Genomic DNA, 21,418 nt, shown 5'->3' with positions numbered 1-21,418 from the left:
ATGACCCCCTGTTGTACTGTGTGGAAAATTGACATAAAAAGGAGGCCTGCGTGCATCCAGAGGGTATTATACCAACTACTTTCTGCTGTGAACATCTTGCTGTATGCTGTTTCCCCTAGCAATAGGGAAGAGTTCTCTTTAGAACTATTGCAAATAAATACCATTTGCCTCAAGAAGACTGCGTCATCTTGTGACCTACAGGGTTATGCCAAACATAGCCCCGTCATCCGGCTGTCCAGGGAAGCACCTAACGTCTCCAAGTTCCGCCTTCCGCCAGCTACTGGTAGCGGCCTAGTCAGGTGACTAGTGGGGATTCGTCAACACCACACAGGTGTGGTAACGCAGTGTGTCGGCACATACAGAGCAGAACCGTGGTTCCAAACGCCACGGCAGGTTAGGAGTTTGGTGGTGGCAGCATAAACCCGCCCACAGCGCAGTGGGTGGAGTCAGTAACAGGCGGTTACTGACGGTAAGCGGGAATCCCCTATGTGGTCAGGTCCCGTGTGACCTAAACCTTCCATTCTGTGCACTGGGAACGGGACGCGGAAGCGGTGAGTGCTTTCGTATTGAATCGTCCTGTCACAGTCATATTATTTGAAAGAGGATATTCCCCTCTTTCATAATGAGTACCCCTGAGTGCCAGAAATGGAGAGATAGAGCATGTTTTCTTATTTTCTCACTTTTTAACATTTCTTTAGTATATTGCCTGATTTGGACAATTCTTTATTATGTAATGATAACGTCATCAAGACCCACCCTTTCCCAACTCCCAACAACATCATCTTTTAAGGGGGAAGTTTTATGTAAGTCCACCTCCCTGAGTCTTCTCTGAAGGTTTAAAGGACTGATTTGGCCTTTTTACTATTAGCATCTGTACAGAAACAATGTACAGTATGTATAAGAGGCAAATTAATTCAGAGCGATGTTGGATCGCAATGTGCATCATACTGACAATTTTTATGGTATACAAACATTGCTTATTTTACTGTATACCCTTGTGGGGTACAAGGGAAAATGAGCAATGATGCGGTCGTGATGTGCTGCCACTACTAACAACCCCACTTCATTGTGACTGCCCTTTGCAACATTGCGAATTTGCCCAAATTAAACTGGCCCCCTAAAGTGTGTTGAATCGCCCATTATCCAACACTTTACACTTTACACTTACTTCCTGCCTTTACAGGAACGTTACTTACATCTGACAGCTATATGGGTGATCTCTTTCATTATCTCTGTTTTCTGCATTTTCTAAATTATCTTACTAACAGACTGTACTGGTTGGGAGTTACTATTATTCCATTCACAGCAGAATCACTGCAATGTTACCTAAGTGTATATGTATTGCCTTTGCATATTTGTCCTATGCTATTGTCCATTTTAACGTAGATTACACTCAATTCTTATTCTGTTTTGACTGTTGTGTTCCATTACAGGTTGAGTATCCCTTATCCAAAATTCAAAATCCCACATTTTTAGGTCTCCTACTGAGATAATGACATACATATTATATATTATGTGTATATGTAGATATGTTATATAGATATATAATATGGGATTTTGAATTTTGGATAAGGGATGCTCAACCCGTATTACATTTTTATTCCAGGTGTTTGCATTTGCTACATTTTGCTTTTCAAGCTATAATCACAATAGCATATTCACAATACTAACAATAAGTCAAACTATCACATTGCGGTGTATGTATTTGCTTTCCAGTTTTTTACCATGCAGATAAATAAAAAAAATTAATGGTGCAAAAGGACCATTATTTTTATACTGTAAGATGACAATTAGAGGCACTGTTCCAATGAAGCACTGGTGTATCTGTAATGGATGCAGTGTTTGCACACCCAGCACCCATTTTTTCAGTACTCACCTTCTGGAGTCCCATGTCAGTAGCAGCAGCTCTTCAGAAACTACCGTGAAAATGGTGCCATTTTCCTGGCATTTTGCACAGGCGCAGTAGGAAAATTGCCCGGAAAATGCCAGCTGTGCTATTTTCATACCCTCCTTTTTAGCAGGTACAGTACCCTTTTTTTATGGTCTGTACCGATTTTTAGCTCTCCAAACTTCCTTTGAAAGTATAGGAAAAGGGGCATGGCCACACCCCCTTTACCCATGGCCACGTCCCCTTTTCTAATTTGTATCGGTTTTTATGTGTAAAATGTTGGAGGGTATGCATTTTCCCGGAGACCTACGCATGCACACTAGTGTCTGGGACAGCGCTAGGGTGTCCTAGTGACCCCAGTGCCCAGAGTCTTTTGCTGTGCCAGCTAGAGAGGAGGGGGCTCGGACAGAGACTGCACACGGGCCTCCTCCTCTCTAGGTGCGCCACTGCACTGAAGTTTATTCATTTGCTTCTGTGCAGAATTATATTGCTCCATTTACCGTAAGTATTATTGAGAATGGTTGACACATAGAGGGAAATGACAGTTTCCTCATTTCAGAGACTAGAAGAACAATATAGAACATATTCCAGGGTTATGTACTAAATGTAGCGAGTGAATGCTACATGTGTTCTATACTCATATTCAATTTTTCTTGCTAATAGAACTGTAAACACAGTAACCTTATGTATATCAAATCAAACGGTTTCAGATTTTTTTATATAAGAAACTAAACTTTTTTTTTTTTTTAGGAATATTTCCAACTACATTTCAAACTAAACTTTATTTATGGGTTTCTAAAGCGATAACATACAGGATACGTTGTATCATCCCAAACTTCATTCATTAAATTAGTAGGATCAAACTAAATAAATGAATAGCAAATTCTACTGTGAAAATCTTGTTAGGTTTTAATGCAGAAAAAAATTAAAATAATGCTCAATATGTATAGTATACATAGTATACTGATGCACAGGAGAGAAGACATAATAATAATAATAATAATAATAAATTAAATTAATATTAATTAAAATGTAAGACAGATTAGCAGCATAATAGCCGCAGACTAATGTTGAGGGCAAATGTATGAATATACATTATACATATATACATATAAAGCAAAACTTGAGGAATAAATAACCTAAACAATCTATTTTAAATATTGTAATGTGAAGAGGTAGCAGGCAAAGTGCACTACCATTAATCCTCATACCTCTAGATTTAATATCTGGGATCAGAATGGAATTCTCTTGTGGTTATTACGTCTGCTCTCCAAATACTCTATTAGAAACACATTTTCTTCTTTTAAAGAAAAATGACTGTGCTCTTCGGTGAAATTACGCTGAATTATTAATTCGTAACATCTGTGTCAGTGTTACATTACATGGCCAACCCTCTAGAGGGAGCAGATCCAAGAAGACCTGTTCAGAATGATTTCATCATCAAAACCCTGGGAAATGAGAGAGCAAACACTGTATCATCGTGGCATGGAATTAATAAACGACACCAGGGAATTTCTATGAAATACTCATTGATACATTGGTGGTGTAATTTACACTTAAGTGCAAAGTGCTCTTTGACTACATTTCAAATGGAAGGTTGCTTTTCTTCTAGTTAAATTATATGATGAACACAGGACTGACATAAAGTCAACACCTTTAAAATAGTTTCTTTCTGTAAAATCTTTCAGAAATAGAGCGTGTGATTCCTCGGCATGTATTTGAAGTGGCTAACTTCCATATTATGTTTCTGCCCAAGAAAATAAACTAACTGGGTCTTCTTTTCAGTTTGTTACATGCGTACATATAACCCCTTTAATGAGCTCTCCTGTGCTTTGGTAAAATTGTTTTGCAAATGTCTCACCGACTTATGTGTTAGAGGCACATGTAACACATTTTCTGATTTACCGTGGGCAGATATTTTACCTTATGGCAGTGGTTCCCATATGCGGTCCTCAAGGCACCCCAACAGTCCAGGTTTTAGGTATATCTATGCTTTTAGGTATACAGTATAAACAGAATGGGTACTGCTTATGCCCAGTTTCCTAATAATCAGGAAACTGCGCTGAGGATCGCAGGAGCTATCCAAGCTGAATAACCCCCTTTCATAGGAAATAACTTAGTGGTAGAGAAGTCATTGAGGTAATAAGGATCATTGGGGGTCATTCCGAGTTGTTCGCTCGCTAGCTGATTTTAGCAGCATTGCACACGCTAGGCCGCCGCCCTCTGGGAGTGAATCTTAGCATAGCAGAATTGCGAACGAAAGATTAGCAGAATTGCGAATAAAAAATTCTTAACAGTTTCTGAGTAGCTCGATACTTACTCCTACACTGCGATCAGCTCAGGCTGTTTCGTTCCTGGTTTGATGTCACAAACATGCCCTGCGTTCGGCCAGCCACTCCCCCGTTTCTCCAGACACTCCCACGTTTTTCCCTGACACGCCTGCGTTTTTTAGCCAACGCCGGGAAAACGCTGAGTTACCACCCAGAAACGCCCCTTTCCTGTCAATAATTTACCGAACACCAGTGCGACTGAAAAGCGCTGCAGAAGCCACAGCAAAACAGCTAAGTTTTTAGTAAAATAACTAAACGCATGCACTCTGCGTACCTTGCGCATGCGCAGTAAGCGACTAATCGCAGTATAGCGAAAATCGGCAACGAGCGAACAACTCAGAATGACCCCCACTGTTCATTAGGTCACTCCAATTTTTGTCCTGCAGTAGATGCTTAAGTACATCATGGGCTGTCCTATCTTTGCACAGCAGGGTTGGGTCTATTATAATGCAATTCACATGGAATTATGTTATCAAACAATCTGTAGTATAAAGGCCCGTGTTGTGCCATTTTCTATATGAAGGCTGGACTTAAATCCGGCTATTTTTTTTTTTTTTTTCATGACAAGATGGATATTCCAGTTGTTTGGAATAAAACTAGTGATGTGCACTGGAAATTTTTCGGGTTTTGTGTTTGGATTCGGTTCCGCGGCCATGTTTTGGATTCGGACGCGTTTTGCCAAAACCTCCCTGAAATTTTTTTGTTGGATTCGGGTGTGTTTTGGATTTGGGTGTTTTTTTTACAAAAGCCCCTCAAAAACAGCTTAAATCATAGAATTTGGGGGTCATTTTGATCCCATAGTATTATTAACCTCAATAACCATAATTTACACTCATTTTCAGTCTATTCTGAACACCCCACACCTCACAATATTATTTTTAGTCCTAAAATTTGCACCGAGGTCGCTGGATGGCTAAGCTAAGCGACACAAGTGGCCGACACAAACACCTGGCCCATCTAGGAGTGGCACTGCAGTGTCAGGCAGGATGGCACTTCAAAAAAATAGTCCCCAAACAGCACATGATGCAAAGAAAAAAAGAGGTGCACCAAGGTCGCTGTGTGACTAAGCTAAGCGACACAAGTGGCCGACACAAACACCTGGCCCATCTAGGAGTGGCACTGCAGTGTCAGGCAGGATGGCACTTCAAAAAAATAGTCCCCAAACAGCACATGATGCAAAGAAAAAAGAGGCGCACCAAGGTCGCTGTGTGACTAAGCTAAGCGACACAAGTGGGCGACACAAACACCTGGCCCATCTAGAAGTGGCGCTGCAGTGTCAGACAGGATGGCACTTCAAAAAAATAGTCCCCAAACAGCACATGATGCAAAGAAAAAAAGAGGCGCACCAAGGTCGCTGTGTGACTAAGCTAAGCGACACAAGTGGCCGACACAAACACCTGGCCCATCTAGGAGTGGCACTGCAGTTTTCTAGCGAGAGGATGAGTGCTTCCATCCTCATGTGAAGCTGAACCACTAGCCATGAACATAGGCCAGGGCCTCAGCCGTTCCTTGCCACTCCGTGTCGTAAATGGCATATTGGCAAGTTTACGCTTCTCCTCAGACGCTTTTAATTTTGATTTTTGGGTCATTTTACTGAACTTCTGTTTTTTTGATTTTACATACTCTCTACTATGACATTGGGCATCGGCCTTGGCAGACGACGTTGATGGCATTTCATCGTCTCGGCCATGACTAGTGGCAGCAGCTTCAGCATGAGGTGGAAGTGGATCTTGATCTTTCCCTATTTTACCCTCCACATTTTTGTTCTCCATTTTTTAATGTGTGGAATTATATGCCAGTATCAATAGCAATGGCCTACTACTATATATACTGCGCACAACTGAAATGCATCACAGGTATGGATGGATAGTATACTTGACGACACAGAGGTAGGTAGAGCAGTGGCCTTCCGTACCGTACTGCTATATATATATATATACTGGTGGTCACTGTCAGCAAACTGCAAAACTAAAATGCACCACAGGTATAGAATCTAGATGGATAGTATACTTGACGACACAGAGGTAGGTAGAGCAGTGGCCTTCCGTATCGTACTGCTATATATACTGGTGGTCACTGTCAGCAAACTGCAAAACTAAAATGCACCACAGGTATAGAATCTAGATGGATAGTATACTTGACGACACAGAGGTAGGTAGAGCAGTGGCCTTCCGTACCGTACTGCTATATATACTGGTGGTCACTGTCAGCAAACTGCAAAACTAAAATGCACCACAGCTATAGAATCTAGATGGATAGTATACTTGACGACACAGAGGTAGGTAGAGCAGTGGCCTTCCGTACCGTACTGCTATATATATATACTGGTGGTCACTGTCAGCAAACTGCAAAACTAAAATGCACCACAGGTATAGAATCTAGATGGATAGTATACTTGACGACACAGAGGTAGGTAGAGCAGTGGCCTTCCGTACCGTACTGCTATATACACTGGTGGTCACTGTCAGCAAACTGCAAAACTAAAATGCACCACAGGTATAGAATCTAGATGGATAGTATACTTGACGACACAGAGGTAGGTAGAGCAGTGGCCTTCCGTACCGTACTGCTATATATACTGGTGGTCACTGTCAGCAAACTGCAAAACTAAAATGCACCACAGGTATAGAATCTAGATGGATAGTATACTTGACGACACAGAGGTAGGTAGAGCAGTGGCCTTCCGTACCGTACTGCTATATATACTGGTGGTCACTGTCAGCAAACTGCAAAACTAAAATGCACCACAGGTATAGAATCTAGATGGATAGTATACTTGACGACACAGAGGTAGGTAGAGCAGTGGCCTTCCGTACCGTCCTGCTATATATACTGGTGGTCACTGTCAGCAAACTGCAAAACTAAAATGCACCATAGGTATAGAATCTAGATGTTTAGTATACTTGACGACACAGAGGTAGGTAGAGCAGTGGCCTTCCGTACCGTACAACTATATATACTGGTGGTCACTGTCAGCAAACTGCAAAACTAAAATGCACCACAGGTATAGAATCTAGATGGATAGTATACTTGACGACACAGAGGTAGGTAGAGCAGTGGCCTTCCGTACCGTACTGCTATATATACTGGTGGTCACTGTCAGCAAACTGCAAAACTAAAATGCACCACAGGTATAGAATCTAGATGGATAGTATACTTGACGACACAGAGGTAGGTAGAGCAGTGGCCTTCCGTACCATACTGCTATATATACTGGTGGTCACTGTCAGCAAAACTCTGCACTGTACTCCTCCTATATAATACTGCTGGTCCCCAGTCCCCACAATAAAGCAGTGTGAGCACAGATATATGCAGCACACTGAGCACAGATATGGAGCGTTTTTCAGGCAGAGAACGGATAAAACTGGTGGTCACTGATCAGCAAAACTCTGCACTGTACTCCTCCTATATAATACAGCTGCTCCCCAGTCCCCACAATTAAGCAGTGTGAGCACAGATATATGCAGCACACTGAGCACAGATATGGAGCGTTTTTCAGGCAGAGAACGGATAAAACTGGTGGTCACTGATCAGCAAAACTCTGCACTGTACTCCTCCTATATAATACAGCTGCTCCCCAGTCCCCACAATTAAGCAGTGTGAGCACAGATATATGCAGCACACTGAGCACAGATATGGAGCGTTTTTCAGGCAGAGAACGGATAAAACTGGTGGTCACTGATCAGCAAAACTCTGCACTGTACTCCTCCTATATAATACAGCTGCTCCCCAGTCCCCACAATTAAGCAATAAGCACAAATATTTGCATCAACATGAATAAACGGAGAGGACGCCAGCCACGTCCTCTCCCTATCATTTCCAATGCACGAGTGAAAATGGCGGCGACGCGCGGCACCTTATATAGAATCCGAATCTCGCGAGAATCCGACAGCGGGATGATGACGTTCGGGCGCGCTCGGGTTAACCGAGCCATACGGGAGAATCCGAGTATGCCTCGGACCGTGTAAAATGGGTGAAGTTCGGGGGGTTCGGTTTCCGAGGAACCGAACCCGCTCATCACTAAATAAAACATTTGCTTTTTTTATCATAGTATTACTGATTAATATAGCTCAAAATATTCCTGTAGTAATTCAGGAATTATGTTAGTCCACAACGCTTATTCCCAAAAGTCACTCTTCACAGGACCATCTCCCAGGAGAAGTGACTAATACAGGTCAAGTCATAACTACCCTACTTAAAATGATGTGTACTCTACTTGAAACATCTTGAGGAAGTTCTACAAAGTCTGGCAGACCTGACTGATTTACTCTATATCTATTACTTACACCTTTTCCATGCTATAAATCAGGAAATTCAAGACTTTCACCTGCATTTCAGACCCACTACAAATAACTGGCCATGTACAAACCAGATAGGGTCTATGATTTTACTATTTATTGCTAATGTACATCGTTGACAGTCTGACACTGTTTGAGCTTTTCTTTTAGCATTTAATTATATTCTTAATAAACATGAAACCGCGGTACATCCAATGTAATCGTCTCACATACTGTATGCTGTCTAGGCATTTTTTTACAGAATCAGGCAAACATAAACGATGCTTATGACAAAACGCACCTACGACCAGTGAGTGCATAACACTACTTCTACCAGACTTGTCCTCTTACTTATAAGTAAGTTTTATAAAAATGATTTGCAACCAATATATTTAATATATATATATATTTTAAAAAGAAAACTTTAGTATTATACAGGTTGAGTATCCCTTATCCAACATGCTTGGGACCACAAGTATTTTGGATATCGGATTTTTCCGTATTTTGGAATAACTGCATACCATAATGAGATATCATGAGGATAGGACCCAAGTCTAAGCACAGAATACATTTATGTTTCATATACACCTTATACACACAGCCTGATGGTAATTTTAGCAAATATTTTTAATAACTTTGTGCATTAAACAAAGTGTGTGTACATTCACACAATTCATTTATGTTTCATATACACCTTATACACACAGCCTGAAGATCATTTAATACAATATTTTTAATAACTTTGTGTATTAAACAAAGTTTGTGTACATTGAGCCATCAGAAAACAAAGGTTTCACTATCTCATTCTCACTCAAAAAATGCCGTATTTCGGAATATTTGGATATGGGATACTTAACCTGTAAAAGAAAACATATATTGTGCAGTTGGAATTATAAGCATACAAAAGGGATGCAGTTAGGATGTCAACATGAAGAATTTTAACACCATAATGTCAATATAGTCTGAATGTCAAAGTTCATAATGTTGACAAATGAAATTATGGTCAGTGTTAGGCTACAATTAAAGTTAAGCTGCAATTATAAGGGTGGGTTTAGAGTTATGCTGCAATTAGGGTTAGGGCAGTGCTAATATTATGAGTGCCGACGTGGGCCATTCCACTGTCACGTACAGGATAATTGAACAAGTTTTAACATATCAATGTTTGCTATAAAGAAGTTTAAAAAAAAAAAGATGAATGTAAAATCAAAGTGCCTAACTAGACATATTTTTTAGGTAGAACATTTTCTTCTCTGTTATATCCCACACAATATCACAAAATTTAGTAGTCACGTATGGGAGAAGCCAAGTTCACCTCTGTTTTTCGTAAAGGAAATATCTACTTGATAATTCTCCTCAACTCCAAATTAAGAGCCTGTATTATTTTTTTTATGAAAATCTGTCGAAAGAACTATAAGTTAATTTGTCAACCAATGTTGAAAACTGAAAAGATTCACAGCTTTTTTTTGGGGGGACATTTTTACTCATTTTTATGGAATGACCCACATGTAAAATGTCAACATACCACACCTCATACAAGAAGTCACCTGTGTAATTTTTATGGTCACAATTTAGTGACTGTAGCCACTGTGATCTCTGCATCGTACCAAGGGCAAGCATAGGTTTGTATATGTAAATATTTGTTAGTAAATGCAGATTCACAGAGAATTTCAATTCTCTGAGCAAACTATGATGAGATGCATTGAAAAATAATTATTCATTATTTTAGATATTTAAATGATGTATGTCATTCCTCCTTATGCCTTTAACATAAGCTATTCTCCAGAAGTCAGTAGATCCCAGAGATGGGGCCACAATGGCTCTTCTAGTTGGGGTAGGAAGTTCCCAATCACATATAACCTTCTGCCTACAGTTCCTATTCAACATTTATATATATTTTGTTGATATGAACTTACCAATTCCAAGCAGTCTGCAATCTTCATCAACTTGTCTTCTGGAAGCATCTTCAACAAAAATACACTTTTAAAAGCAAAGAGAGTTTAAATACTATGTTATGTTATGTGCTTTATCTAAATAGCACTCTAAGAAAGTATTCTGACACACAGGGCCATTTTTACAGTATTGTATGGCCTGAGCAAAGCACTGCACTGGGGTTCCTACTCACCCATTCACAAGAGCCAATTTAATGGAAAAACAAATCATAACATGCCTCTTCTGTGGTCCTACCCCATCTCGACAAGTGCTTCCATACAGTAAATGACTTTCAGCACTCTGATTGGAGGATAGCTCCAGCCATCCATCAATCAGCATGCTGTTAGCCATTCACTTTCTGGCTACAGGCTGGGAGGCAGGTAGAGAATGATGCCACACTGCTCTGATTGTGTGACTACCACCCGTCCCTGCTCAAAGGCCCCTAGAGTTGTGGGGCCCAGGCAGCTGCCCAGTGTGCCTGTACATTAAGATAGCCCTGCTGACACACCAACATAATGTAAACATGTTGTGACATTTATGTACATTGTGTAAAAGCAGAATATGAAGCTATATGAATAGCAGTTCATTACTTCCTTGTGTTAATTAGCTCCTTCCCCCTCCCGGATCCCTGGGTTTGCTCAATGCTGTCATTTTCATCTAATAACCTAGCCAAAAATGTAAGCTTTGACACCACAGAAAAGCTGTGTTCGTGGGAGGATTAGTCCACCTTGCAGCCTGCTCCCCCACCCCATTTTGCAGCCATTTTACAGTGGTGAGTGGAAATATTCACAATTTATGTAGGAATAAAGCTTTAAACATTTCTTCTTATGTCAGTTTTACAAATGTCTGTCCTGATCATTTACTATCCCATTTATAGAATTTCTATAGAAAGATTTACCTCCTCAGGAAGTTCCGGTACTCCTCATGTCTAGTTTGTGCTGTCTTCCTCATAATATTTTGAAATGCTTCTCTGTCAAGAGCCCATGTTTTAACATTGATGATTGCTTCAGAAAAAAAATATATGTGATTAATCTTTACTAAAAAACTGTTTGCTTTATTCTTTCAATAGGTTACTCTACGATATTCAAATGGAAACATAAGCCGTGTACACACTGGACCGATATCGGGACAATTTGACATTTCATGATGACAAATCGTCTACATCGCCTAGTGTGGACTGATTTGCTCACTCCCACGGTAGCATGCAATGTCATCCAATTGGCCATGCTGCATGGTGAACCGGACGATTTGGCATGCGACCAGGTGTATGCTACTGAAGGACGGAACGATATATCGTTCCCTTCGTTGATTAAATCGTATAGTGTGTTTCGGAAACCAGGTTCAAGGGAAATCATCCCTTAAATCGGCCCTATTGCCAGTCACTCCAGTATGTACTCTGCCAATAGATGTGGCTGCCAACCAATTTCTACAGTAGAGCAGTTAATAATAATATGCAAATAATCAGTTTGTGGATATGTCTGATTTTAATATTTGCATACAGTTTATCTTCGTTAGGGGAATATAAAACTTAGGTCTTGTTCATAGTCTTTTCCTACAACTAGCAGTTTCACTGTTTAGTGTTTACCACTGGAGGGTGAAACCAAGCCTTCGCTTATTCTTTCTAAGAGGGATGCTCTCTATGCCCTGTGGGATGATAATGCACTTTTAACTCAATCATTCGTGAATTCTAGTCCTTATTTTGAGAATGTGAAACAAAGATAACTTTGTTAGTATCCCTGACAATCAAATCAATGGAAGCCATCAAGTGAATTAGCACCCCTATTACCCTCACAATATATACCACAATATTGGAATGCAGAGCCACACTAAATAACAAAGCACCAAATTACAAATAGGAGATACATCATATTGAATTCTGAAGCAAGTAACACAACTATTGAAAGTCTTAGGGGTATATTTACTAAATAGGGGCTTTTCAAAGCCTCCGACTCACAACATTTTTTTTTGCCTGCAGGATTTAAAATTGAAATAATATTAAATTCAATACCAGGAGTGACAATTTGCAGCTTTGATGTGACTGCCAGGAATACTAAAAAATGTATCATTGTTTAATGTCATTTAGCAAATATACCCCATAGTTTTAATTAGCTCTAAATATAGAAATGAACTAAAAAGATGATTTTTGTGACATAATGAAATAAAGTGAAATCAATGCAGGACTTAGTGATAATAATCTGATTTCTGGAGGAAGAGGCCTTTTTAGAGAAGCAAAGATCAGGAAATACATTGTTCAAGTTCCGCTTTTGCTCTACCATTCAGCAGAAAGCCATACCCACTAACTCTGCTAATAGTGCTGGTACAACAGGGAATTCTTCTGCTGTGTGGTGTGGTTAATGTTGGACTAGAAACTCTTCAGGCCAAATTCTGGTCAAACTTGAGGGACCGCATGCTTCAAACTTTCTACAGACAATGGGATAGATTTACAGAGCTCGCAGAGAGATATAAATCACTAACCAATCAGCTCCGAACTGCAATGTTACAGGCTATGTTTGAAAAATAACAGGAGCTGATTGGCTGGTACTTTATCTCTGTACACTTTATCTTGCTCCAAACTTTGATATCCCCCGATATTTCACTGAACAGTTTGAAAATGTAGTTTATCACTAGTAACATATTTTCATGGACTAATAACTGTACACTAACCTTTGACAGAGGCAGTTCTTGTGCAGTTGTATAGTATTGCCAGCTCTCCAAACGTTGTCCATACTGGGATGGATGTCAGAAATTTATTCTGCTGGAAAACTTCTGTTTTTCCCTCTAAAAATATATTGTTTCATTTTTGATGAAAAAATATTCATTTAAATATTTCAGTGTTGGTTCACTTATTGTGTACTTATTATTTCAGTGATAAATATATACTATATAGCTTACAGGGCCATGGCAAGGTTTCTAAGCACCCTAGGCAAAACTTCAGCTTACTGACCCTCTCTCACAAACCACCACCACCTATACCCACTTCTAGCCCCTCAGGTGAAAACAGGGAGGCGGTGTCTTAGAAGTTCCACAGTCGCCGCCTACATTACGTACAACAAGAATGTCTCTCTCATAGACATTCTTAATTTTGTGATAAGCGGGCAAAGTGGCGCCTCCCGCATCCTGGCACCTAAGCAGCTACCTAAGCTTTGTTTCCTTGGCAAGATTAGATTACTTGCTGGTACAGTAAGCAGTCAGGGACAAGTGGAGGTATTGCCCATTGCAATGAATCAGTTTCTAGCTATCATTTTATAATCTGTACTTGATAATTCATAGCTAGAATCTGATTGTCAGCTTTAGACGGTTTGATAAACCTCCCCTTTAAAAAATATGAAGGCAATCCTTTATTTCAATAATAAAGCATTTTTTTTATTGTTGTCTTTGCTGTCACAGAACAACTGCAGCCATACTTATACTGTTGTAATCCTTGATGGGTAAGCTTTCCCTGGCAAGACATCACAGTTCTATTCCCATGGGCCAGATGTACTAAGCCTTGAAAAGTGATAAATATCACGGTGATAAAGTACCAGCCAATCGGCTCCTAACTGTCATTTTTCAAACACAGCCAGTGACATGGTAGTTAGTTGCTGATTGGCTGACAGTTTATCACTGTGAAATTTATCACTTTTCAGGCTTAGTACATCTCCCCCCATGTGTTTGATGGAGATAGGGCTTTTCACCACTTAACAAACAGAGCTCAAACTCTTAACATTAAACTTTGCTTTTGTAATTCATCTCACATCTATCCATAAGAACCTGTTTCTGGTGAATTCTGGAAACAGTACAAGTTACATTTGAAATAGCAAAAACGTCACCAGCCTGAGATGTTTGCTGAGGTTAGGTTCTGCATATATAATGCAGGCACACCAGTGAAATACTAGCACTTAGAATATTGGGATACCAAGTGTGGTCTCTTAAGGTTCCAGGAATAGTGCAGGTATAACAACTTTTTATGCTGAAAGACAGTGTGTCATTGTTGGGACCATGCTGCCATTTTAGTAGATATGTTTATATAAGTACACTCTGAGTGCAGAGTAACAGAGTTAGACCGCATCACCTGCTCTATTTTTCTCCATGACTGGATGCAGTCACAGCTCAACATTTCCTAAACATTATACGAAATCAGGAGAACAGGTTCCATCTAGCAAATGCTAAAGCACTTACCGGCTAATACGAATATATGACTGCCTGGTTCACCTTGCTTGATAATATATTCTCCTTGAGCATATCTTCTCTCATACATACATTCTACTATGTCTCGGATTTGATGAGGATCTAGTCGCTTTAGAAACTGATTTTTGTTTAATGCGTCCGTTATCAGTTTTTTCTCGCTTTATAAGAAAAGAAATGAAAGGATAATTAATTAATGATAAATAGACACCACCTACAGTAAACAAGAATACTATTCCTAAAATGTATAAAAATGAACATGAACATCGGTTTTCCTGGCACTTTACTTAGAATACTAAAAATGCAAAAGACCATTAATAAAACATCTTACTCAGTTTAGAAATCTCAGTTCTTATTGCTGTTCCTCTGGCTGAATTCATTTTAAGCCTACATTATATGTGAGGGGTGTATTTACTGTACTAATCTGATATGACAATGGGGGTAATTCTGAGTTGATCGCAGCAGGAACTTTGCTAGCAGTTGGGCAAAACCATGTGCACTGCAGGGGAGGCAGATATAACGTGCAGAGAGAGTTAGATTTGGGTGGGTTATTTTGTTTCTGTGCAGGGTAAATACTGGCTGCTTTATTTTTACACTGCAATTTAGATTGCAGATTGAACACATCACACCCAAATTTAACTCTCTCTGCACATGTTATATCTGCCTCCCCTGCAGTGCACATGGTTTTGCCCAACTGCTAACAAAGTTCCTGCTGTGATCATCTCAGAATTACCCCCAATGATACATAGTAACATAGTTGGTGAGGTTGCAAAAAGACCGGTAGTCCATCGAGTTCAACCTGAAATATATTATACTCCCTATTCTATTCTGGTTTAAGGCTATATCCTCAGATATTTTTTTCTGCTAGAAATTGATCTAACCCATTTTTAAATGCATTGACCGAGTCCACCATTACAACCTTCACTGGCAGTGAATTCCATATTCGTATTGCCCTTACAGGGAAAAATACGAAATTTCCTCTCCTCAAGCCTTAGCGGGTATCCGCGCGTTTTGTGTAGAGGTCTCATAATAAACAAATCACCTGATAGCTCCACATATTGCCCCTTTATATATTTGTAAATATTAATCATATCTCCTCTTAGTCGTCTTATTTCTAGTGTAAACATATCTAACCTAGAAAGTCTCTCATCATAGTCCAGTGTCTCCAACCCCTTAATTAATTTGGTAGCTCGCCTCTGAACCTTTTCAAGTTCTAACATGTCTCTTTTATAGTGTGGTGCCCAGAACTGTACACAATACTCAAGATGCGGTCGCACCAATGTATACAGTGTCAGGATTACACTCTCATCCCTAGTCTCAATTCCCCTTTTAAGCATGCTAACACCTTATTTGCCTTTGTTGCTGCACTTTGACATTGTGTATTGCTGCTAAATATACTATCAATGAGTACCCCCAAATCCTTTTCTAATACCTTTCGTTGCCCAAACTTTAGTTTATATAAATCGCTCTGAAGAGACTCCACATCGACATCTGACATAATTACCTTACATATTTTAGTATCATCTGCAAAAATTGACACTGTGCTATCTAGTCCTTCTCCTAGATCATTTATAAATATGTTAAACAATAGAGGCCCCAGAACAGAACCCTGCGGAATTCGATTATTTTAGCCTAGGTGGAAAACATCCCATTAACAACCACTCGCTGTTCTCTGTTTTCAAGCCAATTAGTCACCCATGTACAAACAGTGTTTCCTATACCATGCTCCCTTAATTTGAAAATCAGCCTCCTGTGAGGCACTGTGTTGAAAGCCTTTGCAAAATCCAGATAGATCACATCTACTGCATTACCCTGGTCAAGATTGTTGCTTACTTTCTCATAGAAGCTAATCAAATTAGTTTGACACAACCTAGTTCTCATAAAACCATGCTGGATCTTACTAATAGCATGGGAGTTCACCAAGCATTCCTGTATGCTATCCCTTAGTTTACTTTCCAAAAGTTTCTCCACTATTGATGTCAGACTAACCGGTCTATAGTTACCAGGATCGAGTTTAATGCCCTTTTTAAATATTGGGACTACCTCTGCTATATGCTAGTCCTTTGGCATCATGCCTGATGTAAGTGAGTCCGTGAAAATCAGATACAGAGGCCTAGCTATTTCAGCGTTTAGCTCCATCAGAACTCTAGGATGAAGTCCATCTGGACCAGGAGATTTATTAGTCTCCATTTTCTTTATTGATCATGGACTACTTCCCCAGACAGATATGTACTATGTAATGGGCCTTTAACATTACTATTATTAATGCTACTCACTAATCCCACTATCTGGTCCTCTCTAGTATACACTGATGAAAAAAATTATGATTTTCTATTGCCTCTTACAGCAAAGGGAAACCATTATCACCACAGTTTTACTGAGAAAAGGGTAGTAAAATGAAACAGCCTTCCAGGTATCCACATTGACAGCGTTAAAGCTGAACTTACCACTCTGCCAGCCAATCAGGATTCCTGTGGTCATGCATTTTCTACTGGTTCTCACACGCACATTGGAATGGAAGCCTAGCTGGTGCTTCCAATCTAATTTTTTGATAATAGAAATGAAAAAAAATAAAATAATATATTTTTTAAATAACATTAATCAATCCTAAGATTTCAGTGCCTCTAACCCCTTAACCAGTTTGGTGGCTCGCCTCTGAACCCTTTTGAGTTTCAAGATATCTTTTTTGCAGTGAGGTGCCCAGAACTGTACACAATATTCTAGGTGTGGCCGTACCAATGATTTATACAGTGACAGGATTACACTCTCATCCCTTGTCTCCATTCCCCGTTTAATGCATGCTAACACCTTATTTGCTTTTATTGCTGCATTTTGAGAATTGTGTACTGCTACTAAGTCTATTATCGATAAGCACTCCCAAATCCAAAGTGCATAACTTTACATTTATCTATATTGAACCTCATTTTCCATTTGTCTGCCCAGACCTCCAGTCCCGTTAAGTCATTCCGTAGAGACTCAACATCCTTGTCTGAATTAATTATGCTACACAGTTTAGTATCGTCTGTGAAAGATGACACTGTGCTTTCCAGGCTCACTCTTAGGTCATTAATGAATATGTTAAACAGCAATGTCCCGAGTACTGAACCCTGCAGTATTCCACTAAGCACTGAGGCTCATTCAGAGAACATCCCATTAACCACCACTCGCTGTTCCCTGTTATACAGCCAATTACTCACCCAAGTTCAAATAGTGTTTCCTACCCCAAGCTCATTTAATTTGAAAATAAGTCTATTATGTGGGACTTTGTCAAAGGCCTTAGCAAAGTCTAAAAAGACCACATTCACTGCTTTACCCTGATCAATATTATCACTCACTAAGTTAGTTTGACATGACCTGTCCCTCACAAAACCATGCTGATTCCTATTAATAACCTTGGAGGAATCCAAGTACTCCAGAATGCTTTCCCTTATTATACCTTCCAGTATTTTCCCCACTATAGATGTCAAACTTACCGGTCTATAGTTACAGGGATTAGTTTTAATTCCCTTTTTAAATATTGGGACCACCTCTGCTGTACGGCAGTCCTTCGGTATCATAAGGCATGTCCCTCTCAGAGAACGATATTATGTAACTAATGCAACAAGGGTAAATAGAAATAGTTGTTTAACTATATTTGTGTCGCTCTTCTTCCTTCTAAAACAACATATATTGTTGTAGCTATTGGAGATGTGTGTCTCCCTCTGAGAAACACTATTATATAATTATTGTAAAGAGACTAAAATAGAAATAGTTGTTTCGCTATATTCGTGTTGTTTTCTCTCTTTTCTCCCCCTTTTTAAAAAAACTCATATGGAAATTGAACCTGTGACGCTGAGCTGTCTTATTGATTGCTGTGGTGCATTAACCCACTGAACTATCTAGGCTTATCTGCCATAAAGAACTAATTAGTTTATTTAACACTAATTAATATGTAAATATGCTGTTTTTTTGCAGCTCAAAAGCTCAGGGATCTATTATTATATAATATGCACTGTTCCAGACTGATGCCATTTCTATAATATTTGAAACATACTGTGTCAAAATAAGAATGTTTATTTGAACTCTGTTTAAAGAGCATATAAAAATAATATTCAATTGTCATTCTGAACCTGATTGTCTGACACCTGGATAAGGAATTGATTGGCTAGGTTACCTATTTAAATTCACCTCATCTGTGTTTTAATTAGTAGCCTTTTTTGATTGGATACCATTTACTTAAATACTCATTCATGTGTATACCAAATATACCTTCTGAGGAAACCACATACCCCCTGTTTAGCAGAGAAACGCGTCAAGGACTTGTGTATGTTCCCACTGTGACGACCAACATCGCCAACCCATCTGGATATTAATCACCTTAATACCAACTTAACCAACTTAATACTGGTTCAGAGACCCCGTGAGCCACTCAGCTGTGCCACCTATAACATCTTTGCTGGACACAGAGACTGGCACGCAAGCCGCCCTGCAGAGCTGCCTCTTTAAGCCACCAACGGAGCCGCAATTGCCAAACTCCTCGTTCCCCACGCCGGGGCTGCTAATTACTCTTGCAGCGCTGCTGAGTGCGGTCACGGAGGCTGGCACACAAGCCCTCTGGCAGAGACGCTCCACTAAGCCGCTAACGGAGCTACAACTGCCGCGCCCTCCCTCTCCCCACGCCGGGGCTCACCACCACACCTGCAGCGGTACAGAACATTCACGCTGCTGATCCCGTTTTTCAAAGATACATCAACGGAGTGGTGAGTGACTAGAGGTAGTAGCACAGCGCGAGGGCTTCCATCCAGCCTGTTTGAACTCTGTAAATTGTGGACTGTGATCCTTTATTCAGCAGTGGGTTTACTCAATTGGGACCATGTATACATTGGTTATTATCCATTTTTAAGCATTCCATGTTTCTTATTATTGATATGTAATAATGTATTGTGCTATTTCTTAATTGCTACTATTAAATGTTTTTTTTTTAATACATGACCAATTAGCGCTCCCTGTATATATCTTTATATATATATGTGGTTTTTTTTTTTGTTACATCTGAATAGTTGCAGACTATTCATTGGGAGCAGCTTTGTCTAAATTATCAGTCCTTATCCAGAGTACCAAACTGTTTTTTATTAGTTATTAGTCACGCCTGATTATTTCTTTATATTGCCTGTATAGAGCATAACCTTTGGTATCATTCCTAATGTAATTAACTCACTGAAAATCATGTATAGGGGCCTCGATCACTCTGCGTTAAGTTCCATAAGAATCCTGGGGTGAAGTCCATCTGGCCCAGGAGATTTATTTATCTTAATTTTACTTAGCCTCTCCCGGACTACTTCCTCGTTTAACCAAGTACTTAGTAATGGGTCATAATCATAGCATATGTTGTGCCCTACTCCCACCAACTGGTCCTCTCTCGTGAATACTGATGAAAAGAATTTATTCAATAAATCTGCTTTTTCCCTATCATCAATAATCAAGACATCCAACTCGCCTTTTAATGGTCCAATATTCTCCCTGTTTAACCTTTTACCATTTATATACTTAAAGAACTGTTTGGGGATTGTTTTACTCTCCTTGGCGATTTGTTTTTCATTTTGTATTTTAGCTGCTCTGATTTCTTTTTTGCATTTTTTGTTACATTCCTTGTAATACTGGAATGATTCTGCCTTCCCGTCAGACTTAAATGCTTTGAAAGCACACCTCTTTTTAACCATTAGTTCCTTGACCTTCTTATTAAGCCACATCAGTTTGAATATACTACTCCTGTTTTTGCTGACCTTGGGAATGAACACATGAGTGTACTTATTGAGCAAAGTTGTAAAAGGATCCCACATTTCAGCCGTATTCTTACCATGAAATACAATTTCCCAATTGATGTCCTTCATTTCTTTTTTCACCATGTTGAAATTCGCTTTTCTAAAGTTAAGTCTTAGTTAGACCCTTTTTAACGTTGTTTTTGAAAGCTGATATTGAATGTGATCATATGATGATCGCTATTTCCCAAGGTCTCCCCTACTGTAGTATTTGATATCATCTCCACATTATTAGTTAGTACGAGGTCCAGTATAGTCCTAAGTCTAGTTGGTTCCTCGATTACCTGGGACAAGTAATGATCTTTAAGCATGTTTAAGAACCTGTTACCCCTAGCTGTATTTACTGTTTCATTGTTCTAATTTATGTCCAGGTAATTAAAGTCACCATTCCTACAGCTTTTTCGATTTGCTGCAAGAGTTGTAATTCGGCAGGCACACTATTATCTGGCGGTTTGTAGTATGTCCGTATTAAAAGCTTTTTTGTATCTACCCCCCACTCGAAATCTCAACCCATAATTACTCCACGTTGTCTCCAGTCCCCTCGTAAATAACCTCCTTTAACATAAAGACAAACACCCCCTCCCCTTTTATTAGTCCTATCTCTCCTGAAGAGAGTGTACCCCTCCAAGTTTGTTGCCCAGTCGTGAGAATCATCCCACCATGTCTCTGTAATGCCTATGATATCATATTGATCATTAAGTGCAATCGTTTCTAATTCTCCCATTTTACTTGTTAGGCTTCTTGCATTTTCAAGCATACACTTAAGTTTAGTAATTCCCTGATCTGTAAGTTTTGTTGTAGATACCGTTTCCTTAGGAACTTGAGTATTCCTTGATTTACAATCACTGACAATTATTCCGCTTCCCCCCTCTCCACCCCCATTATACTTTATAGGTCCCTCCTTTCTTCTCTCTGTAGTTGTCCCACTAATGCTTTCTAATTCCTCCCCCCAGGCACCTAGTTTAAAATCTCCTCCAACCTTCTAACCATCCTACCCCCCAGCACTGCAACCCCTCCTAATCCAGGTGCAAT

General features: G+C 39.6%; 1 protein-coding gene across 2 annotated transcripts in view; it reads right to left on the bottom strand.

The window, feature by feature from the left end:
* The window catches only part of PRKG2 (protein kinase cGMP-dependent 2), a 168,844-nt gene that overhangs the window by 126,607 nt on the left and 20,819 nt on the right, over positions 1 to 21,418 (bottom strand). For both annotated transcript variants that reach the window (XM_063919955.1, XM_063919953.1), the window contains exons 2-5: positions 14,583 to 14,749; positions 13,089 to 13,202; positions 11,323 to 11,428; positions 10,409 to 10,472 (exon numbers count right to left, since the gene is read on the bottom strand). In XM_063919955.1, the coding sequence (XP_063776025.1) occupies positions 10,409 to 10,472; positions 11,323 to 11,428; positions 13,089 to 13,202; positions 14,583 to 14,749 (451 nt within the window). The remainder of the gene's footprint in view (positions 1 to 10,408; positions 10,473 to 11,322; positions 11,429 to 13,088; positions 13,203 to 14,582; positions 14,750 to 21,418) is intronic.

Source organism: Pseudophryne corroboree, chromosome 1 (genome assembly GCF_028390025.1).
Source record: "Pseudophryne corroboree isolate aPseCor3 chromosome 1, aPseCor3.hap2, whole genome shotgun sequence".
Lineage (NCBI taxonomy): Eukaryota > Metazoa > Chordata > Amphibia > Anura > Myobatrachidae > Pseudophryne > Pseudophryne corroboree.
Note: the sequence above shows the minus strand (reverse complement) of the source record. Positions and strands in the feature narration are given on the sequence as shown.